Genomic DNA, 17,582 nt, shown 5'->3' on the forward strand with positions numbered 1-17,582 from the left:
ATAATTTAATTAGTTTAATCTGAGTTCATGTGTGCCTCAGTGACAATTTATAAGTGAATGTGTCTCAACCGTCATACACAGCAGGTGTATTAAATGACTTCCCCTCTTTTAAAGAGGGCAAACCACTCGGGTAAAAGGAGCAGAAGTGCTAGAGTGACTACACCTAATCATGCAAGGGCATGACTGTTCTCCCTAACATGGATGGACAACTTCATGTGGATGATATATACCTGTCCACCAGGTGCACCACCCATGTTAGGCCTTGATTCCAAACATCACATTGATATAAAACTCAGGTGGACCTAAAAAAAGGAAACAGTCTAAATCTGCATAGAACCTACAAATTCAAGTAGCATGGTCTACTTGAGTCTTAAAATAGCATGATTTAGGAGCAGAAATGCTAGAGTGACTACACCTAGTCATGCAAGGGCATGACTGTTCTCCCTAACATGGATGGACAACTTCATGTGGATGAGATCCAACCTGTCCATCAGGTGCACCACCCATGTTAGGCCTTGATTCCAAACATCACATTGATATAAAACTCAGGTGGACCTAAATAAAGGAAACAGTCTAAATCTGCATAGAACCTACAAATTCAAGTAGCATGGTCTACTTGAGTCTTAAAATAGAATGATTTTTTCAAGAGTACCTTCACCTTGGTGAGAAGAGTCATATGAATGGATTGGATGGCAAATACAAACCACGGTGGGTCCCATACGCAGCTAATAGTGAGCATTCCATCCCAACTCTTCCTTACAATATGCCCACCTGAGTTTGGAACCAACCCAATTTTTGGCTTCCAAAGTCAACATGAGGCAACACACCCAATTGACAGCATGGATCCCATGCACGCATTCTTTTGCACATGGTGCTCAGTTAATTGTTGGCATCCCCTTATGACTACCCATAATCAAGCTATCGCAATTCAAAAGGAAGGGCATATTACTAGAAATAGACAAAAAAGTCACCAAGTCCCAAGCTATTCTTTTTTTTTTTGTTACCCAAGGGGTGGTAAGGATCATGGTTCTGAATGTCAGTATCAGTGGGCATATTGGCCCAGCCAAAAAAATTATACGATACGGCATCACATATCGGTATCGAGGCCGTATCAGTCAGATTTAATATATATATAACACACACGCGCACGCGCGCGCGCGGAAGAATATTAGAAAATTAGGAAAAATGATATATCCAAGAATCCATCATTTTTGGTATTTTGACAATGTATTCAAGGGTGTATTGGACAATTCTTTAGACATAATGTTATTTCGATGGGTTGACCTACTATAAGGTGTGCTGTTGGTTTTTTTAAGTAACATAGATCTATCATTCTCCCAAGGAAAGTTAGGAAGAAAAACAATTCAACAAAATACCTAAAAAATGTATTAAATGGCTCGAATGTAAGAAAATACTGTAAATCTAGCGGTAAATGGTAGATCTATGTTCAAAACAAACATATTTTAACCTAAATCTATCATTCATAATCATATTATTTTCCAAGAATTATTTTCAAGAAAAAATTTCCTAAAGTGACCAAAAATAAATCGAAAATAGGGGGGAAAAAAATTCTAATCAATGCATGTGTGAAGTCATTAGATCCATAGTATTAAAAGACTTGTCAAGCATCATAACAACAATCTATAGGGGGGGAAAAAATCTCCTTTAAAAAAATAAAAATAAAATAAAATAAAAAATTTAAAGAAAATTCATGCGTAATTTTTTTTTTAAAAAAAAAAAAAACAAACAAACAAATCGAGACCAAATCAGTAGATCCAAAGTATCAGAAAACTCTTCAAGCATCATAACAACAATCAGTATATGTGTGTGTGTGTGTGTGTATGAAATTTTCATAAATTTCCTGCATAAATAAAAATAAATAAACCAGATCGAGATCAAATCAACCACAATTTGATCGAAATGGTAATTAGAATTATTTCGATGGGATTCCAGTTTGAAACGGCTAAAAAATATATTTTTACCTCTTTCAATTTTTGCAAAATCAGGCTCAGTAGCTTGAATCATTCAATTTGATGCAAAAATAAATAAATTTGATCTTCGAATCTGACCTAAATCTAGTCGAAAATGTGAAACACTCACTAGAAAAAGAAAAAAGAAAATCAAATCGAGAAGAAAGCAAAGAGAAATATCAAAAAACAGGGACTGGTTGTAGCCTTTTTATAATTGTATTGGTTACAGTTTAACCGATACAGCACACCTTAACTGATATGGCACAGCAATATTGGTGCTAACACAGCTGATATGGGCTTTTTTTTCATAACGGACCGAAACGGTACCATATCTCGTATCATAGTGTATTTGGCTGATAAGAATACGATACGGCTGTATTGGCTGATGCGATACCGATATTCATAACTATGGTAAGGACGATTACTCAGGAAAAAGGAGCTTTTACATGAATGAAAATAAAATTGGGGGGCATTTACTACCGAAAGCCTATAGAAGAGGTCTTTTGATCCTTCTCCCAAAGCCTATTCACAGTGAGGCCTGTGTATTGTTCTGATTTGGCCATCTTCATTGCACACATGCACAATGGAAGCTGCATTAACAGCAAGTTAAGGAGTGGCTGAGAATCAAGGTATTCCGTATACCGATACGGGTATCAACCATAACGGCCGATACAGGGGCATAACAACCATTATGACCCTTGTAATGATTGAAAATTTTCTTTTGCCCTAAAAATTCTGAAAAAAATATCTACGAAATCAAGAATAATGTAAATATTTCAAATATGTATTCATTTTTTATTTTAAACATGTTTATGGTAGTGTAACGGTCCACTCTTTGGTGAGTGTTTTATCGGGCTGTCTAGTGAATTGTTTAATATGATTATGTCTCTAATGTTTACACATCACAATCAAGCATTAGAACTAGATATCAGAAAAAAGACATAAATACTGCTTTTTCAGTTTTTTGAAAAAAAGGCACTCGGAAATTCTATTCACTCAAATCACTTCAATCCACAGTTTTAATCTTAAAAGCTATAGTAAAAGTGGTCGAAATCTGTTGTAAAATGATATAGGAGAGTTTTTTTAATGAAAAAAGTGAAAAAGATGAGAAAATTGAATTTAAAAAGGAAAAAAAAAAAAGGGTGATCATTTTTCGATTGTTACGAGAGTAATGGTCATTATGCCCTGTAACGACCTTTACGGCCACCGTAACGGCTGATACACTCTCAAAAAACTAACTGCCCCTTTTCACCCTCATATCGTGTAACGGTCATAGCCATTACCTATACGTATCGGCCTTTACGAGTATATCGTAACAGATATGGAACACTTTGCTAAGAATGCCTTCTTTTTTTTGCGTCCTTTTGGGCCTTCCCCTTGCCCTTTTAGAGCCTTCAACTTGAATCAACTCACTCCTAATCAATGCAATTATTGGTCTTAAATGCAACCTTAAATAAATCTAGATGCTACTAAAGGCCATAAAATAAAGAATCTTGCCTTGAGACACAGCATGGTTCACCAATGAATCAGCCACGTGATTACTTTCCCTAAAGATATGATGGGGTCGAACATCCATTTTGGTTCGAAGTTCATAATCTGGATCCACCTTGCCAGATTCCCATGTTACTCCATTATCTTTTAGTCACTCACGTATCAACTGAAAACTTCGAATCACTCTCAACAAGGATCCTTTTAAAGCCAGCTGCATACAGTAAATCATGCCACTTAGAAAAGCCCACACCCCAGCAACAGTATTTGTACATATGTGGAAAAAGTTCAAATAAGGATCAAACCTTCTTATAGTACCAACCCTCTACTTATACCCTGGTTTGAGATAGTTTGGGGGAGGACATGTCAATTGTCCTTGGCTTCAATCTACTTGGATCTTGGAATATGAAGGATATGCAAGGACAGAGTCTCAAATAGACCAAAACCATGCTGAAACCCACTATCAAACTAGGCATCTCGAATCCATGCAATAATGTTATTGCATGGCTGGTCTTATAGGTATCCTATACAATCTCCCGTCTATTCTATTGGTATGCAGCGACCACATAAAGTTATAAACTCCAAAGGCAAAAATCCACTTCATCCTCCCAGCTCTAATTCTTTGAGTAATATCCTTCTCAACCTCTTCACTCACATGAATTATCGACCCACGTACTCAGTTTTGGTCTAACTAATTTTAAAACCATTGGATTCCAAAGCATCCCCCCATAGCTTTAACTTTGAGTTTATCCCTCCCTTGTCTTGTTAATCAAAACTATGTCATCTACAAACAACATATACAATGGGCGATGTGAACACTTCCTATAAACACATTGTTAACTCATCCATAACAATGTAAAAAGATATGGAGCCAATGTAGAACCCTAATGCAAGCCTATAGAAATTAGAAACTCACTTCTCTCTCCACTAGTTGTCCTCAAATTTGTTATTGGTCATTTGTCCTTATATCATTAATCACGTCAATATATCCTCTTGAGACTCTTTTCTTTCCTAAGACACAAGAAATTATCTCATTGGCGGGCCCTATCATATGCTTTCTCTAAGTCCATAAAGATTGTGCGTAGATCCTTCCTTCCTTCCCTTCCAGTATTTCTCCGCCAACTGTCTAAGTAGGAAAATAACTCCAACGGTTAACTCATAAGTTAAATCCCATGAGAATTAGTGCAGCTCGGTATCGCTTTTATTCTTGTAAATAAGTACCACAATGTGTTTTCTCCACTCATTTGTAATTTTCTTCAATCTTACAATCTTGTTGAACAACTTGGTCAGCCAAAATAAACTGATCTCCCATGCACTTCCAATACTCTACTAGTATACCATCTGATCCTCAGGCCTTTCATGTCCTCATCTTTCTCAAAGCTTATTTCACTTCAATTCAGATATGACAATCCAACAGAAGTAACTACAGTCTCTGGCCACTTTGAGTCAATGGTTCCTTCTTCCATCCCTAAGTTCTCAAAGTGGTCATCATTTAACAACTAGAAATATGCTTTGGTCATCACTCTTAATGCATCTAACATAATCCAGATCTCTACCCTTCCTCTCTCACATTTTTACAAGTTTGAAAACATCTTTCTCCCCAATCTGTAGTGCAGATCATCATATGCCTTGTGTTTAGCCTCACTTCCTACTTTCTTAGTTTTTTCTTCTTCTTTTTTGTCATTTCAATATTCTTCTAAATTTTTATCGTTTCTAGTCAATTGCCAATTGCCATGCCTTGAAACATGATTGTTTCCCACTAATAGCCAGTTGGCCCTCACCATTCCACTACCGTGTTTCCTTATATGAGCGGCTTTTACCTCTAGATACTCCTTTTTTTCACCACTTGACCCACATCTAAACATCTTGTATTTACATACGTGGGATTTTTACTCACACTTTGTCATCGGAATATGACAAAGTGTTCTGTTAAAACAGAATCGTGACATAAAATGCAGCTGATTGCATTGCAATTTTACAAGAGTTCTATTCCGATGGCGCACATCAACAGAAATGCATCCTAAAAGGATTGACATTTTTCTATAGATAACCTAAAATCAGTGATTACAAACCGCATATGCAGAAAGACAAAACATTCTAATGCTGCAAATAAATAAGAAAGAAAGAGATCAAAGAGAAAATCCATCTCACTTTGCTACGCCGATCCAAGTATCGAGATTCGTTAGACTGATTATCATTGTCTGTCTCCTCAAACCCTAACTCCTACAAGTTTAAAACAAAATAAGAAATAGCAAAAATCATTTCTTCTTCCAATCTTCCAATCTATTGTGCAGTAATGATGAAAAAAGGAATTTGAGATAGCAGTTATCTAGATTTTGTCTTTCACACCATTCACCAGCGCTCCTTATTGTGAGTTCCCACAAAAGAACTGGATACGTGGCACAACATTCATGGTCCATACCATTCATCAGGAAGGTCCATACATGGATCAGCCGTGAAAGATAAAATCTAGATGATCGCCCAATCCAACCGTCCAATCAATTAGGGGTCGTTTGGATGCCTGTAAATGTTTTTAGCCGTCCTGTTTGGCTGTAAGCTATAAATGATTTACAGGTAAATGATTTACAGGTAAATGATTGTCTGTGTTTGGATAGCCTGTAAATTCCATGTGATCTGCTAACAGTCGTCAATCCATAATGGAACACACACGATGAACGGTCCAGATCATTGAAACAGCCGTCCCAACTGTCCAGTTTCATTGTGACCACCAGATAAGGAAACGAGTGCGCCGTGCACGGGTTAGAATTCTCCAATAATACACAAAACGGAATTACCTGAGCAGATCCAACGACGAGAAGAATGAGGACGAAAGCGAGGCGAAAAGATCCAAATATAGGGCTTGTGGATCGATCCATGGCCGGGATTTCAAACCCTAGAAGCTTTCAGATTCGAAGAGATGGATGAGAAAAGGGGGAAAACGGAATCGAGATCTGAGAATTTCGGGACGAGAAAATGGGATGGGAGGTTGGAATCTTACAGAGACGGAGAATTCGTCAGATTAGGAATGGTGGTCCGGCATTTGCTTCAGTGCACCCGCAGCTGACGCTTCTTCCCCTCCTCCTCCCTCTTGGGTTGGGAGAGCTCTGAAAGAAGGATCTCCGAAGGACTACCGGAATTAATGGCCTTGTATTAAGGAGCGCGGTATCGGGACGAAAGTTGGTGGGTGTTGTTACGAAAGTACCCCCGCTTTTGTCGTGGAATTGCGGTGCTACCACTTCCTATGGTGCTGATGCATCGGGAAATTGGTAATGAATGTCCTAAGGAGTTTATTGCATGTAAACAAATTTCTGATTCGTTGATCTGGACCGTTGATAAGATCTATTTCATCGTCGATGGGATATGGGAATATTCCATCGAATTTAGAAAAATTCATCACTGAAGTTAATGGCCTACAAACAGACGGTTGAGAGAAAATACACACGCAGGGTACAATTTTTTTATCATTGACCGTCTCTTTAACTGCCTCTTTAAGGGCTATCGATCTAAGGGTTGGGATCTTCCAATCTTGAAGATTTTAGAAGCATCCACCGTAGACTTACATCCCATTTGATCGATGGATCACAAGGCTCTACGTGTACACAGTCATGCTGGTGAACCGGACCGTGTAATACCTCCAGTAGAAAATGCCAATGAACAGACATCTAAGTTACTTTTCAGTTTCAGGAAATATTTGAGGCATCCATCATCCATGGTAGGGCCCACATATCAACGGTCTGGATCAAAGGAGCATACCATTCATTTGTACAGAATTGGCGCACCAGCAGACTATTTGTGGCTGGCGGACGTCAATTTCCTGTAAACGGGGTTGCTAGCTGTGGGACAACTGAAATGTACGGGTGAAATCTAAATCCGTCCATCAATTTCGCCAGCTCATGCCAGGACCTGGGCCACACCACAAGAAGTGGAGATTGAACGGAAACGGATTGGATACTCCCCTGCCACCAGCCCGGTGGATGATGGTCAGTGCTCCGTGGACCCCATGATCTATATGTTTCATCCATCCTTTTCATCCATATTTTTTTAGATCATTTGAGAGCTTGACCCAAAAATTATAGGGATATAAATCTCAGGTGGACCACACCACAGGAAAACAATAGTGATTGGATATCCACCATTAAAATCATCCTTAGGCTCACTCTTTTGTTCATTTGACATCCAATCCGTTGATTAGGTCATACAGAACCAGATGAATGAAAAAAGAAACTAAGATCAGCTTGATCCAAAACTTTTATGACCTATAAAGTTTTTAATGGTCGCCATTCATTCAACATTGTTTCCTGTAATGTGGTCCAGTTAACAATGATACATACCTCATTTTTTATCTTATATTATAAAATAATCCTAAAAAACAGATGAACGGCATAGATGAAACACATACATCATGGTGAGATCCACAGAGTATCAACTATCAACCATTGGCTGGTTGCGGCGGAGTAGCTAAAGGTGGCCATCGAGCCGAGCCAAGTCAAGGTGGGCCAAGCTCGGCTCAACTTGTCCATGCTGTACTCGAGTTCGAGGTTGCTCGAGCTCAGCCTCGAGCTTAACATCAAAGTTTGGTTTGTTTGCCAAAGCTGTCAATTGAGTTCAAGTCAAGCTAATGATTCGATTTGAGTTGAGTTTACCCCAAGTCGAGCTCGAGCTTGTTGGGTGAGAGAGTGATGGATTCTGTTCTTGATCCTCCTCTATTGATGAAAAAATCAAAAATCTTAGGAGAATCAAAGTAAAACTCGATTAAAAAATTAAACAAAGTTCGAATAGGATGAAGAAACCTGTAAGAACCGATCTATTCTTGATCTTCTTCCACCAGTAGAAATCCAAGCACTAAAAAAAAAATAGAGCAGAACACAAATTATAAATCCAAGTAAAGAGCTCCAACCAATTAGATCATTGGATTTCCTTGAAGCTCTAACAAATTTGAGAAGAGCCCATCTCAGATTTCTTGGATTTCTCGCCCAAGAAATAGTTTATCTCAAGATATTGAAATCATACTATTGTGGAGCTGAAATGAAAATTGGCGGTAGTGGTCCGAGCGAGAGTGCGGCTGACAATGGGTAGAGAGAGAAGAAAGGGAAAGGGAAAGGGGGTGTGTGCGGTCAAGTAAAGACTCTAGGTTTTTTTTGGTTTTTAGTTAAAACTTAAAACTTATATTAATACAATATATATATTATATATTATATAATATTTAATATGTTTATTAATTGAGTTGAGTCGAGTTGAAATGCCCCCTGGTAAAAGTCGGCTTAAACTAAACTCGAGATTCAAATAATTAGCTTAATTCGGCCTGAATCAGTCATTCAAGCCGAGTCAATCCGAGCTAAGTCGAGTTGAGTTGAGCGAGTTTTTCGAGCTAGCTCGACTCATGAATAGCCCTAGGAGTAGCCAATCCATTTTCGGATTGAACGCCCAACTTAGATGGGAACGGATTGGCCACTCCACCGGCCACCAGCCCCGTGGCTGGTGGTCGGTGCTTTGTGAGCCCCACCATAATGTATGTGCTTCATCTATTCCGTTCATCCATTTTTTAAGATCATTTTAGGGTTTGATACCAAAAATTATAGCAATATAAATCTCAGGTAGACCACACCACAGAAAAACAATAGTGATGGAATATTCACCATCAAAATTCTCTTAAGGCCCACTGTATTGTTTATTTGACATCCAATCTGTTGATTAGGTCATACACACTGAAGGGAAAAAACAAAGATCAGCTAGATCCAAAACTTTTATGGCCCCCAAAAAGCTTTTAATAGTTGAAGTTCATTCAACACTGCTTTCTGTAATGTGGTCCAGTTGAGATTGGAATATACCTCAATTTTGGTCTTATACCTTAAAATGATCTATAAAAATAGATGAACGGCATGGATGAAACACATACATCATGGTGGGCCCACATGGCACCGACCACCATCCTGGCTGGTGGCAGGGGGAGCAGCCAATCCGTTTCCAACTTAGATACCTTCCCAGGCCCACCGAGATGATTATATGCCATCCAACCCATTCAGTTAATGATTCTGACCCGGAAGAAGGGATAATATAAATATCAGTCCGATCCATAACTTCTGTGGGCTCCAGGAAGGTTTGAACGGTGAACGTTCAATCCTCACTGTTTATTGTGCTGTGACCCACTTAAGTCTCTGATCTACCTGATCCTGATTTTTTTATCATACTTCTCATTTGGAGAAACTGATGGACTGAGCGGATGTAACACAGACATATCTGTGGGCCCACGGAGCTTAGGGTTAGGGGGACGCGGATTCCATGGGAAAGCCTTTTCCCAAAAAGTTCCTGCGCAAGGATGCTGGGTGGGGCCCGCTGAGATGTTTGTGTAAAATCCACTCCGTCCATCCGTTTTGAGAGCTCATTTTAGAACGATATACCAAAAAACAGGTGTATCCAAAACCAAAGTAGGCCATACTAGAAGAAATAATGGTCATTCAGTTAGCACCGTTGATGCATTCTTATGACCATAAAAGTTCAGGCTATAATTTTGGTGTTTTCAGTTCATCCCAAATGGCCTTATAAACGGTCTGGATAGCATATAAACATCAAGTGGAGCTTATGAAGATTTCAACTGTTGGAATTTCTTTTCCTAATTTTTCCTCTCGTGTGACCCACTTGAATTTTGTACCTCGTCCTGAATGAGATCTCAAAAGGATGGACGGAATGAATTTCTCACGTACATTTCAGTGGACCCACCAAGCATCCATGCGCAGGAACGTTACGGGAAAGCTCTTGCAGTTGCAGGATATCCGCGTCCTGCAAAAGCAAGGATGTTCCTTCGCAAGTATTCTGGGTGGGGCCCACCGTGATGTTTGTTAGAAATCCAACCCATCCATCCCTTTTTCGAGATCATTTCAGAACATGAGACCTAAAATGATGAGGATCCAAAATTCAAGTGGGCCATACAAGATGAAACAGTGAGGAAAGGAATTCCTACCGTTAGAACCTTCCAGGATCCACCTTGATGTTTATATTCCATCCAAACCGTTTATAAGGTCATTTTCACTGAGATGAAGTAAAAAAAAAAAAAGAAAAACAAAGAAATTAAACCGATACAAAACCTTCGTGGCCATATAAATGTTTCAGCGGTGGTCATTAAATCCCCACTGTTTCTATCGTGTGGCGCACTTGAGTTTTTGATCCTCGTCATTTTTTCATCGCATGTCTTAAAATGAACTCGAAAAACGGATGGACGGAGTTGCTTTCTCACAAACATCGCAGTTTGGACCCAAACAGAATCTTGCGCAGGAACTTTCTGGGAAAGGCTTCGTCGCAGGAATTCCGCGTCCGGTGAGCGGGCTCCGTAAACCCCGATTCACGTGATATTCGCATCCGCGGCCGGCGGTGCGTATAACAGTCTTACAAAGGCCACTCGCGCGAATGGGAATAAAATTCCACTCGCGGGCCACCTTAGCTTACATATTTGAGATCCTGCCGTTTATCAGCCGATCCTCACCGTATATGCACCATGGTCCATTGCATACTTTCATCAAATGGCCCATAAAGATACAAAACATTGGATGGTCAGAAAAAATTGACACAGCCAACATTCAATGTATCAAATTAGTGTAGCCCACCTCACGAGTGGACTGGCCTGAACTTTTGACCGCGCATAGGTAACAGTGGATGGACGGTGGATCTTGCACACGTGTATCACACTTGCATATATGGGTAGACTCCTACTCATGCGTAGGGGCGTTTTGGGAATAAAAAGAGTTACAGAAAATACCAGCCTAACGTGTAGGGACGTAGATTAGGTACTACCCAGCCTGTTCCGAGCGCGCGACATACTAGGACTCTGATGGTCCATCTTGATGTATATATTATATCCACACCGTCCATTCATTTTTTTTCATGTTATTTTAGATTTTAAATCCAAAATTAAGCAGATTCAAGACTCAAGTGGACCACAACATAGGATAGAGCACTTATGATGATGCCCACCGTTAAAACCTTCCTAGGGCCCACCGTGGCATTTTTTTTTTTACCATCCAACCTATTCATAAGGTCATATAGAATTTTATTAACCAGAAAAAAAAAAAACACATCAGCTTTATCCAAAACTTGTGTGGCTCCTAAGAAATTTTCAACGGTATCCGTTTAATTCCCATTTTGTAGTCCACTTGGGCCGTAGATCTATCTCATTTTTGACCTTTTAATCAAAAATGATATGGAAAATGTATGGACGGCGGTGGATAAAGCACATACATCACATTAGCCCCTGAGAGGCACAGCCCGTCCCAAGTTCGGGTACAGGTAGGAAATGTACCCAAACCGCTTCCTATTTTTATTAAAAAACCATATAAATAAAGGTTGCCGGATCCAATAACGTGGAGTTGGCAAACCCATCCACGCGCAAGTAAGCGTGTCAATATGGCGCTCGTGTATGAGATCCGAGCTGTCCATCAAGTGGGTCATAATTTTTAAATCTTTTTGCCAAAGAGTCAGACTGTTGCACTACTTGGGTGGGCCACAGTGTAAAAAAAAATAGCGGCTCCTTTTTTCGAGTAATGAATGAATGAATAGCCTGATTTTTGGATAAAAAATCTAAATGCAGCGGACCACCTAATGGAAAGCTTAGATCCTACGAACGTGTGCCATGTTGGAAGGTGTGCTTGCATGTGGATGGGCGCGAGCACGTGGGTTTATCCTTACCGTGAGTGGCCCACCTTGATAATATTTTGTATATCTATACCGTCCATCCGTTTTTTCCTATCATCTTAGGACGAGGTGATCTTTATGAATGGCTTTGATCGGTTGTAAATTATCTAGATTCTCGTTGGGTTACAACGATGGCTTTCTGCTTTTTAAATAGCTGTGAGGACGATTCCTAAGATAACGTGAATTGGTTTATCTTCGTTTCTTCTTTATTTGCTTTACATTGTCAGCACTAAGCAGGCCCCACTTGAGCTGGCTGTGGAGAGATCAACTCCTTCCATTAGTTTTTTTTTCTACTCATATTAAGAAAGTGGCTAAAATGAAGTAAATTCAGTTCTTAGATACGCCACACCGTGGGCATTAATTGCCACCTTTAAACCATCCAAGACTCCGTCCATAATCATCACTTGGTGGGCCCACGTGAGTTTTGTATGTGGCAGAAACTTGGTCTGACCCCTCATCCAAGTGGGACGCACACAATAGATGGGCTGGATTTGTGAAATACTTCTCATTGGGCCTAATAAATGATTATGAATGTCTTAATAGGAGGGAAATCCCTCTCAAATGTTGTATGTACTGTGGCCCACCCAAGTGATGGATTGACTTAAATTTTAAGCTCGTGGTCCACCATGGAATGGTGCATCTAACTAATGGGGTAGATATTCGATGCACATCACAATGGGGCCCACACAACTCGATGAGGAAGTTCCCATGAGGTCAAACCTCATAGTAATATATATATATATATATATAGAGAGAGAGAGAGAGAGAGAGATGTTAGGGGCATGGTTTTTCTCACTTCCCATTTTACAACCAAAACCTTAATTGTACGTGTAATCAATTTGTGCCGTATGTTTGAGGTGAAACTTTATTAAGTCCTGTCATTTTATTCAGCTTATCAACAAATTAAATTTGGGCAATGATCTCTCAAGGATGACCAATATGCCTATTTAATGGCTTACATCTATTTATAACTCAAAACAACGTTTACTAACATTATATGTAAAAATTGTAACATTTCAGTTTTTGAAATCCGAGTGTTAGCTTTTAAAATTCAGTCCAAATTTAAACGGTCTTATTAAATATCAGAGTTAGCAACAAATGCTGGTGGAGTAAACCATGCATTGTATAAAAAATTTTCATTCATAACCAAAATCCAAATGTAGCGCCTATACAAGACTTATACAACCCAAATAACAAAACTTCATTAAACAAAAACAAAAATCTATCATCTAATGATGAAGCTCAATATGGGTCGCAAGGACCTCGTCTAACTCTTCGGCTACCCAATCTGTTATAGCAATTCAGTGGACAACATCAGCTCGTTCTACACCTGCATCAACTGATATGATTTGATAACGTTAATGGCTATCGCAGTGAGGAGTACCCTATAAGATTACACACTCATCATTCATAATCCAGGATAGATTGCAAGTTATGAGAAGAGACATATTAAGCAACGTAATTTAAAATCATAATCATGTATTCAGGAATAAGCCAATTAATATAATTTCAACTTTAAGAAAATATAATAACAATCGCGATGCTGGTGAACGTGTCCAGATAGCTCAATAATCAATCATACAACTTTCTATTACACCTCGAAATCACATTGTACGTGAACTTCGCAAGATGACTAGAAAATCGATGAGCGAACTCTCACTCTACTCAGAAATCACAATGCAAGTGAACTTCGTAAGGTGAATAGAAAATTAAGCTTTAAACCTCTACTTCACCCGAAAATCATATTGTATATGAACTTCGCAAGATGACTAAAAAATCGATAAATAAACTCACGCTCCACCCGAAAATTATGGTACGAATGAACTTTGCAAGATGAAGACAGAATCAACATAGGCACTCCAACATTATCCGAAAATCGTATAAACTCCACAAGATGACTAAAAAATAAATAAGCGAACTCTCACTCCACCCAGAAATCATAACGAACTTCGTATAATGGAAATTAATATTTAAACATTTACTTCACCCGGAAATCATATCGTATGTGAACTCCACAAGACGACTATAAAATCGATAAGCGAATTCTGATTCCACCCGAAAATCACCATACAACTGAACACTGTAAGATAAAGAGATAATTAGCATACAAACTTTAGATCAGCCGAAAATCATATCATATGTGAACACCGCAAGATGGCTAAAAAATCAATAAGCGAACTCCCACTCTACTCAGAAATCACAATACAATTGGACACTGCAAGATAACTAGAAAATCAACATCTAAACTTCTACTTCACCTGGAAATCATATCGTATGTAAACACAACAAAATGGCTAGAAAATTGATAAGTGAACTTCAGCTCCACCTGAAAATTACCACACGACCGAACACCACAAGATGAAAAGATAATCAATATAGGAAATCCGGTGTCATTCGAAAATCGTATGAACTATGCAAGATGGCTAGAAAATTGATAAGAGAACTTTAGCTCCACTCGAAAATTATATCAAACTCTACATAATGACCCGAAAATCAACAAGTTTATACAAATATAACCATCAAATCACAAAGGGAGTCAATATTTTATTAAAGCTGCAAATGACAAATATACAATTTAAGCCGCATAGGTCAAATATGCAGTCAAAGCCATATAAGGCAGATGTGCGATCCAAGCTGTGTATAGTCAAATAGAGACTGCAAGATGATGAGTCCACAACGAGTTCTATTTGATCCACTCGATGAATGAATAGCTTGATTTTTGGATAAAAATCTAAATGTAGCAAACCACCTGATGGAAAGCTCAAATCCCACAAATGCGTACCATTTTAGAAGGCGTGCTTGTGTGTGGATGGGCAACGAGAATGTAGGTTTACCCTTACCGTGAGTGGCCCACCTTGATGAATATTTTGTATATCCATACTGTCCATCCGTTTTTTCCTATCATTTCAGGACAAGGTGATCTCTATGAATGACCTTGATCGGTTGTAAATTATCTAGACTTGTTGGGTTACAATGATTGCTTTTTGTTTTTTAAATAGCCAGGAAGACAGTTACTTAAATAACGTAAATTGGTAAATCTTTCTTCCTTCTTTATTTATTTTACATGGTCAACATGCCACACTTGAGTTAGCTGTAGAGAGAACAACTCCTTCCATTAGTTTTGTCTACTCATATTAAGATCGTGGCTTAAAAATGAAGTAGATTTGATTCTTAGATGGGTCGCGCCATGGGTATTAATCACCACCATTAAACCATCCTGGACTTCATCCGTAATTGAAAACACGTAAGGGTGGGTATGGTTTTTCTCACCTTCCATTTTACAACTAAAACTTCAATTTGTACCGTATGTTTGAGGTGAAACTATACCGAATCATATCATTTTATACAGTCTATCAATAAACTAAATTTAGGCAATGATTTCTCAAAGATGACCAAGATGTCTATTTAATGGCTTATGTCTATTTATAACTTAAAACAACATTTACCGACATCCTATGTAAAAATTAACTAGTAGTTTTAATGTATACCCTGTGATCTTTCTAATGAATAGTTCATTTAGGCATTTGGATGACCCAGTTAACAGATCAGACTGTGATGGATGATCAATTGATAGTAAAAAAATTTAAGTATTTAGATGTTAGTATGTTAATCATGTTTACAAGTTATTGTACGGTTGATTTCGCAAATGGATATGTTAAAAGTGGATTTTGGATGTGGTATATGTTAGAAATGTATATCGTTCAATTCTAGGGACTCGTTCATATCTACAAATTATCTAGATGATAATTTTGACGGTAGGTTAAGCATAATCATAAGTGACAAATAAGATGAACAAATCATAATTTTAATTTGATATGTGTACGAGTGAATATGGAGATCAGGTAGTTGGTTTACTATGATTGGGTGTTTCAAATTCAAAGTGGTCAGTCAGATATCCTCATCTACCAGTAAATAGTTGATTTAACGGTCGGTTTGATGAACGGATGTAAATACCAAGGTATACAGGGGTTTGTCCTATTAATCAACAGTCACTTGGCATAATCTAGGGATGAAAAATATTTTATATGATTTAGATTTAAGCTAAACTACAAATAGATTATTAAAATTAATGGATCTACAATTGTATGGTTGAACGAGTGTAATCGTTCATTCTTACATAAGGGTAAACTCACACATAAAAATCCAGGTTGTTACATAAAGTGTAAGATTCTCAAAGGTGATACAAACATTTATGTACCGTTCCCCACAACACCTGGAATGGATGGAAATATTTTATCCCATTTAGATGACTAATCTTATTATGGGCATGCATACCTTATTTATGATAAATAAGTTACCTTAAATATTTTTAAAATTTGTAAAATACCTATAGAATTGTGACATGTGACATAATACATGTACACCATGCATATCCTTAATGAGTTCGAAGTGAAAGCTTCTAGTTTATGGTACCTTCATACATGGAGTTGTCCCTTAGAAGCCACAAGAAAGAAAAGCTGACCCAGGATAATTGATTGTTGGATATTCAAAATAATTAAAAGTTTACGGATTTCATTATCATTCACATCCATTAATATTGATTAGGATTGTGAACATTGAGAACTTAGAACTTTAAGTTAAGTAAGGATATCAAAAAGAGTGTTGAGTCTTAACTCTCCATATTGATGCATAAATGATGGATTGAAGCCCTTAAGGGATAAGGAAATATGGAATAATGTTAAATTGACCGAAGGGGTTAAGTCATTTGATAGTAAATGAGTATTGTAAAACAAATGAGACTCTATAGCTTATATATATATATATATATATATATATATATATATATATATATATATATATATATATATATATATATAGAGTCATGCTCTCCTGTGCACCTACGCATGTGCGCACCTTTGCACACGTGTCATGGGTGTCTAATCTGAACGGTCCATGTGATGCGGAATCCCATGAAACCTCATGTGAAAAATTTTCACCCTGATCTAAAATTCTGGTGGGCCATAGCAAAGAGAAATGCAAATCAAGGGAGTAAATTGTTTTAATTTTTCATGGCCTATTAAAGTGTTAGATCAAAGTAAAACTTGAACCCGGGGGGTTTCACGAGGTGCTGCTTCACATGAACGGTTCAGATTTTGGATCCACATCACGGAAGATGGGTTCTCAAAAAAGTTCGTACATAGTTCCCATGAGCTCGATCGCATAGAACCTTTTCCTACATATATATATATATATATATATATGTATGTATATATATGCAGAATTATTACTAAGGGGCTTTAATAAATATAGGCATTGATCAAAGTAAATTTTGTGCTTTTAACGAACGAATAATATATAAGCTTTACTCACACATATAAAAAATTTGATCATTTAAATCCATCGGATATATAGATGCAAACCTTGTGGCCTGCCTTAATGGTAAGAAGTCCATAGTTAACTACATTTTCATAATGACATTGTATAATAGAAAGCGTGAAATAA

General features: G+C 37.9%; 1 protein-coding gene across 1 annotated transcript in view; it reads right to left on the reverse strand.

Annotated features, from left to right (window-relative positions):
• The window catches only part of LOC131238813 (putative pentatricopeptide repeat-containing protein At1g68930), a 64,634-nt gene extending 57,983 nt beyond the window's left edge, over positions 1 to 6,651 (reverse strand). The window contains exons 1-3 of the mRNA XM_058236408.1: positions 6,457 to 6,651; positions 6,254 to 6,358; positions 5,610 to 5,681 (exon numbers count right to left, since the gene is read on the reverse strand). Of these exons, the coding sequence (XP_058092391.1) occupies positions 5,610 to 5,681; positions 6,254 to 6,334 (153 nt within the window). The 5' untranslated portion in view covers positions 6,335 to 6,358; positions 6,457 to 6,651. The remainder of the gene's footprint in view (positions 1 to 5,609; positions 5,682 to 6,253; positions 6,359 to 6,456) is intronic.
• Positions 6,652 to 17,582: the final 10,931 nt, after the last annotated feature.

The sequence above is a fragment of the Magnolia sinica genome, chromosome 3 (genome assembly GCF_029962835.1).
Source record: "Magnolia sinica isolate HGM2019 chromosome 3, MsV1, whole genome shotgun sequence".
NCBI lineage: Eukaryota > Viridiplantae > Streptophyta > Magnoliopsida > Magnoliales > Magnoliaceae > Magnolia > Magnolia sinica.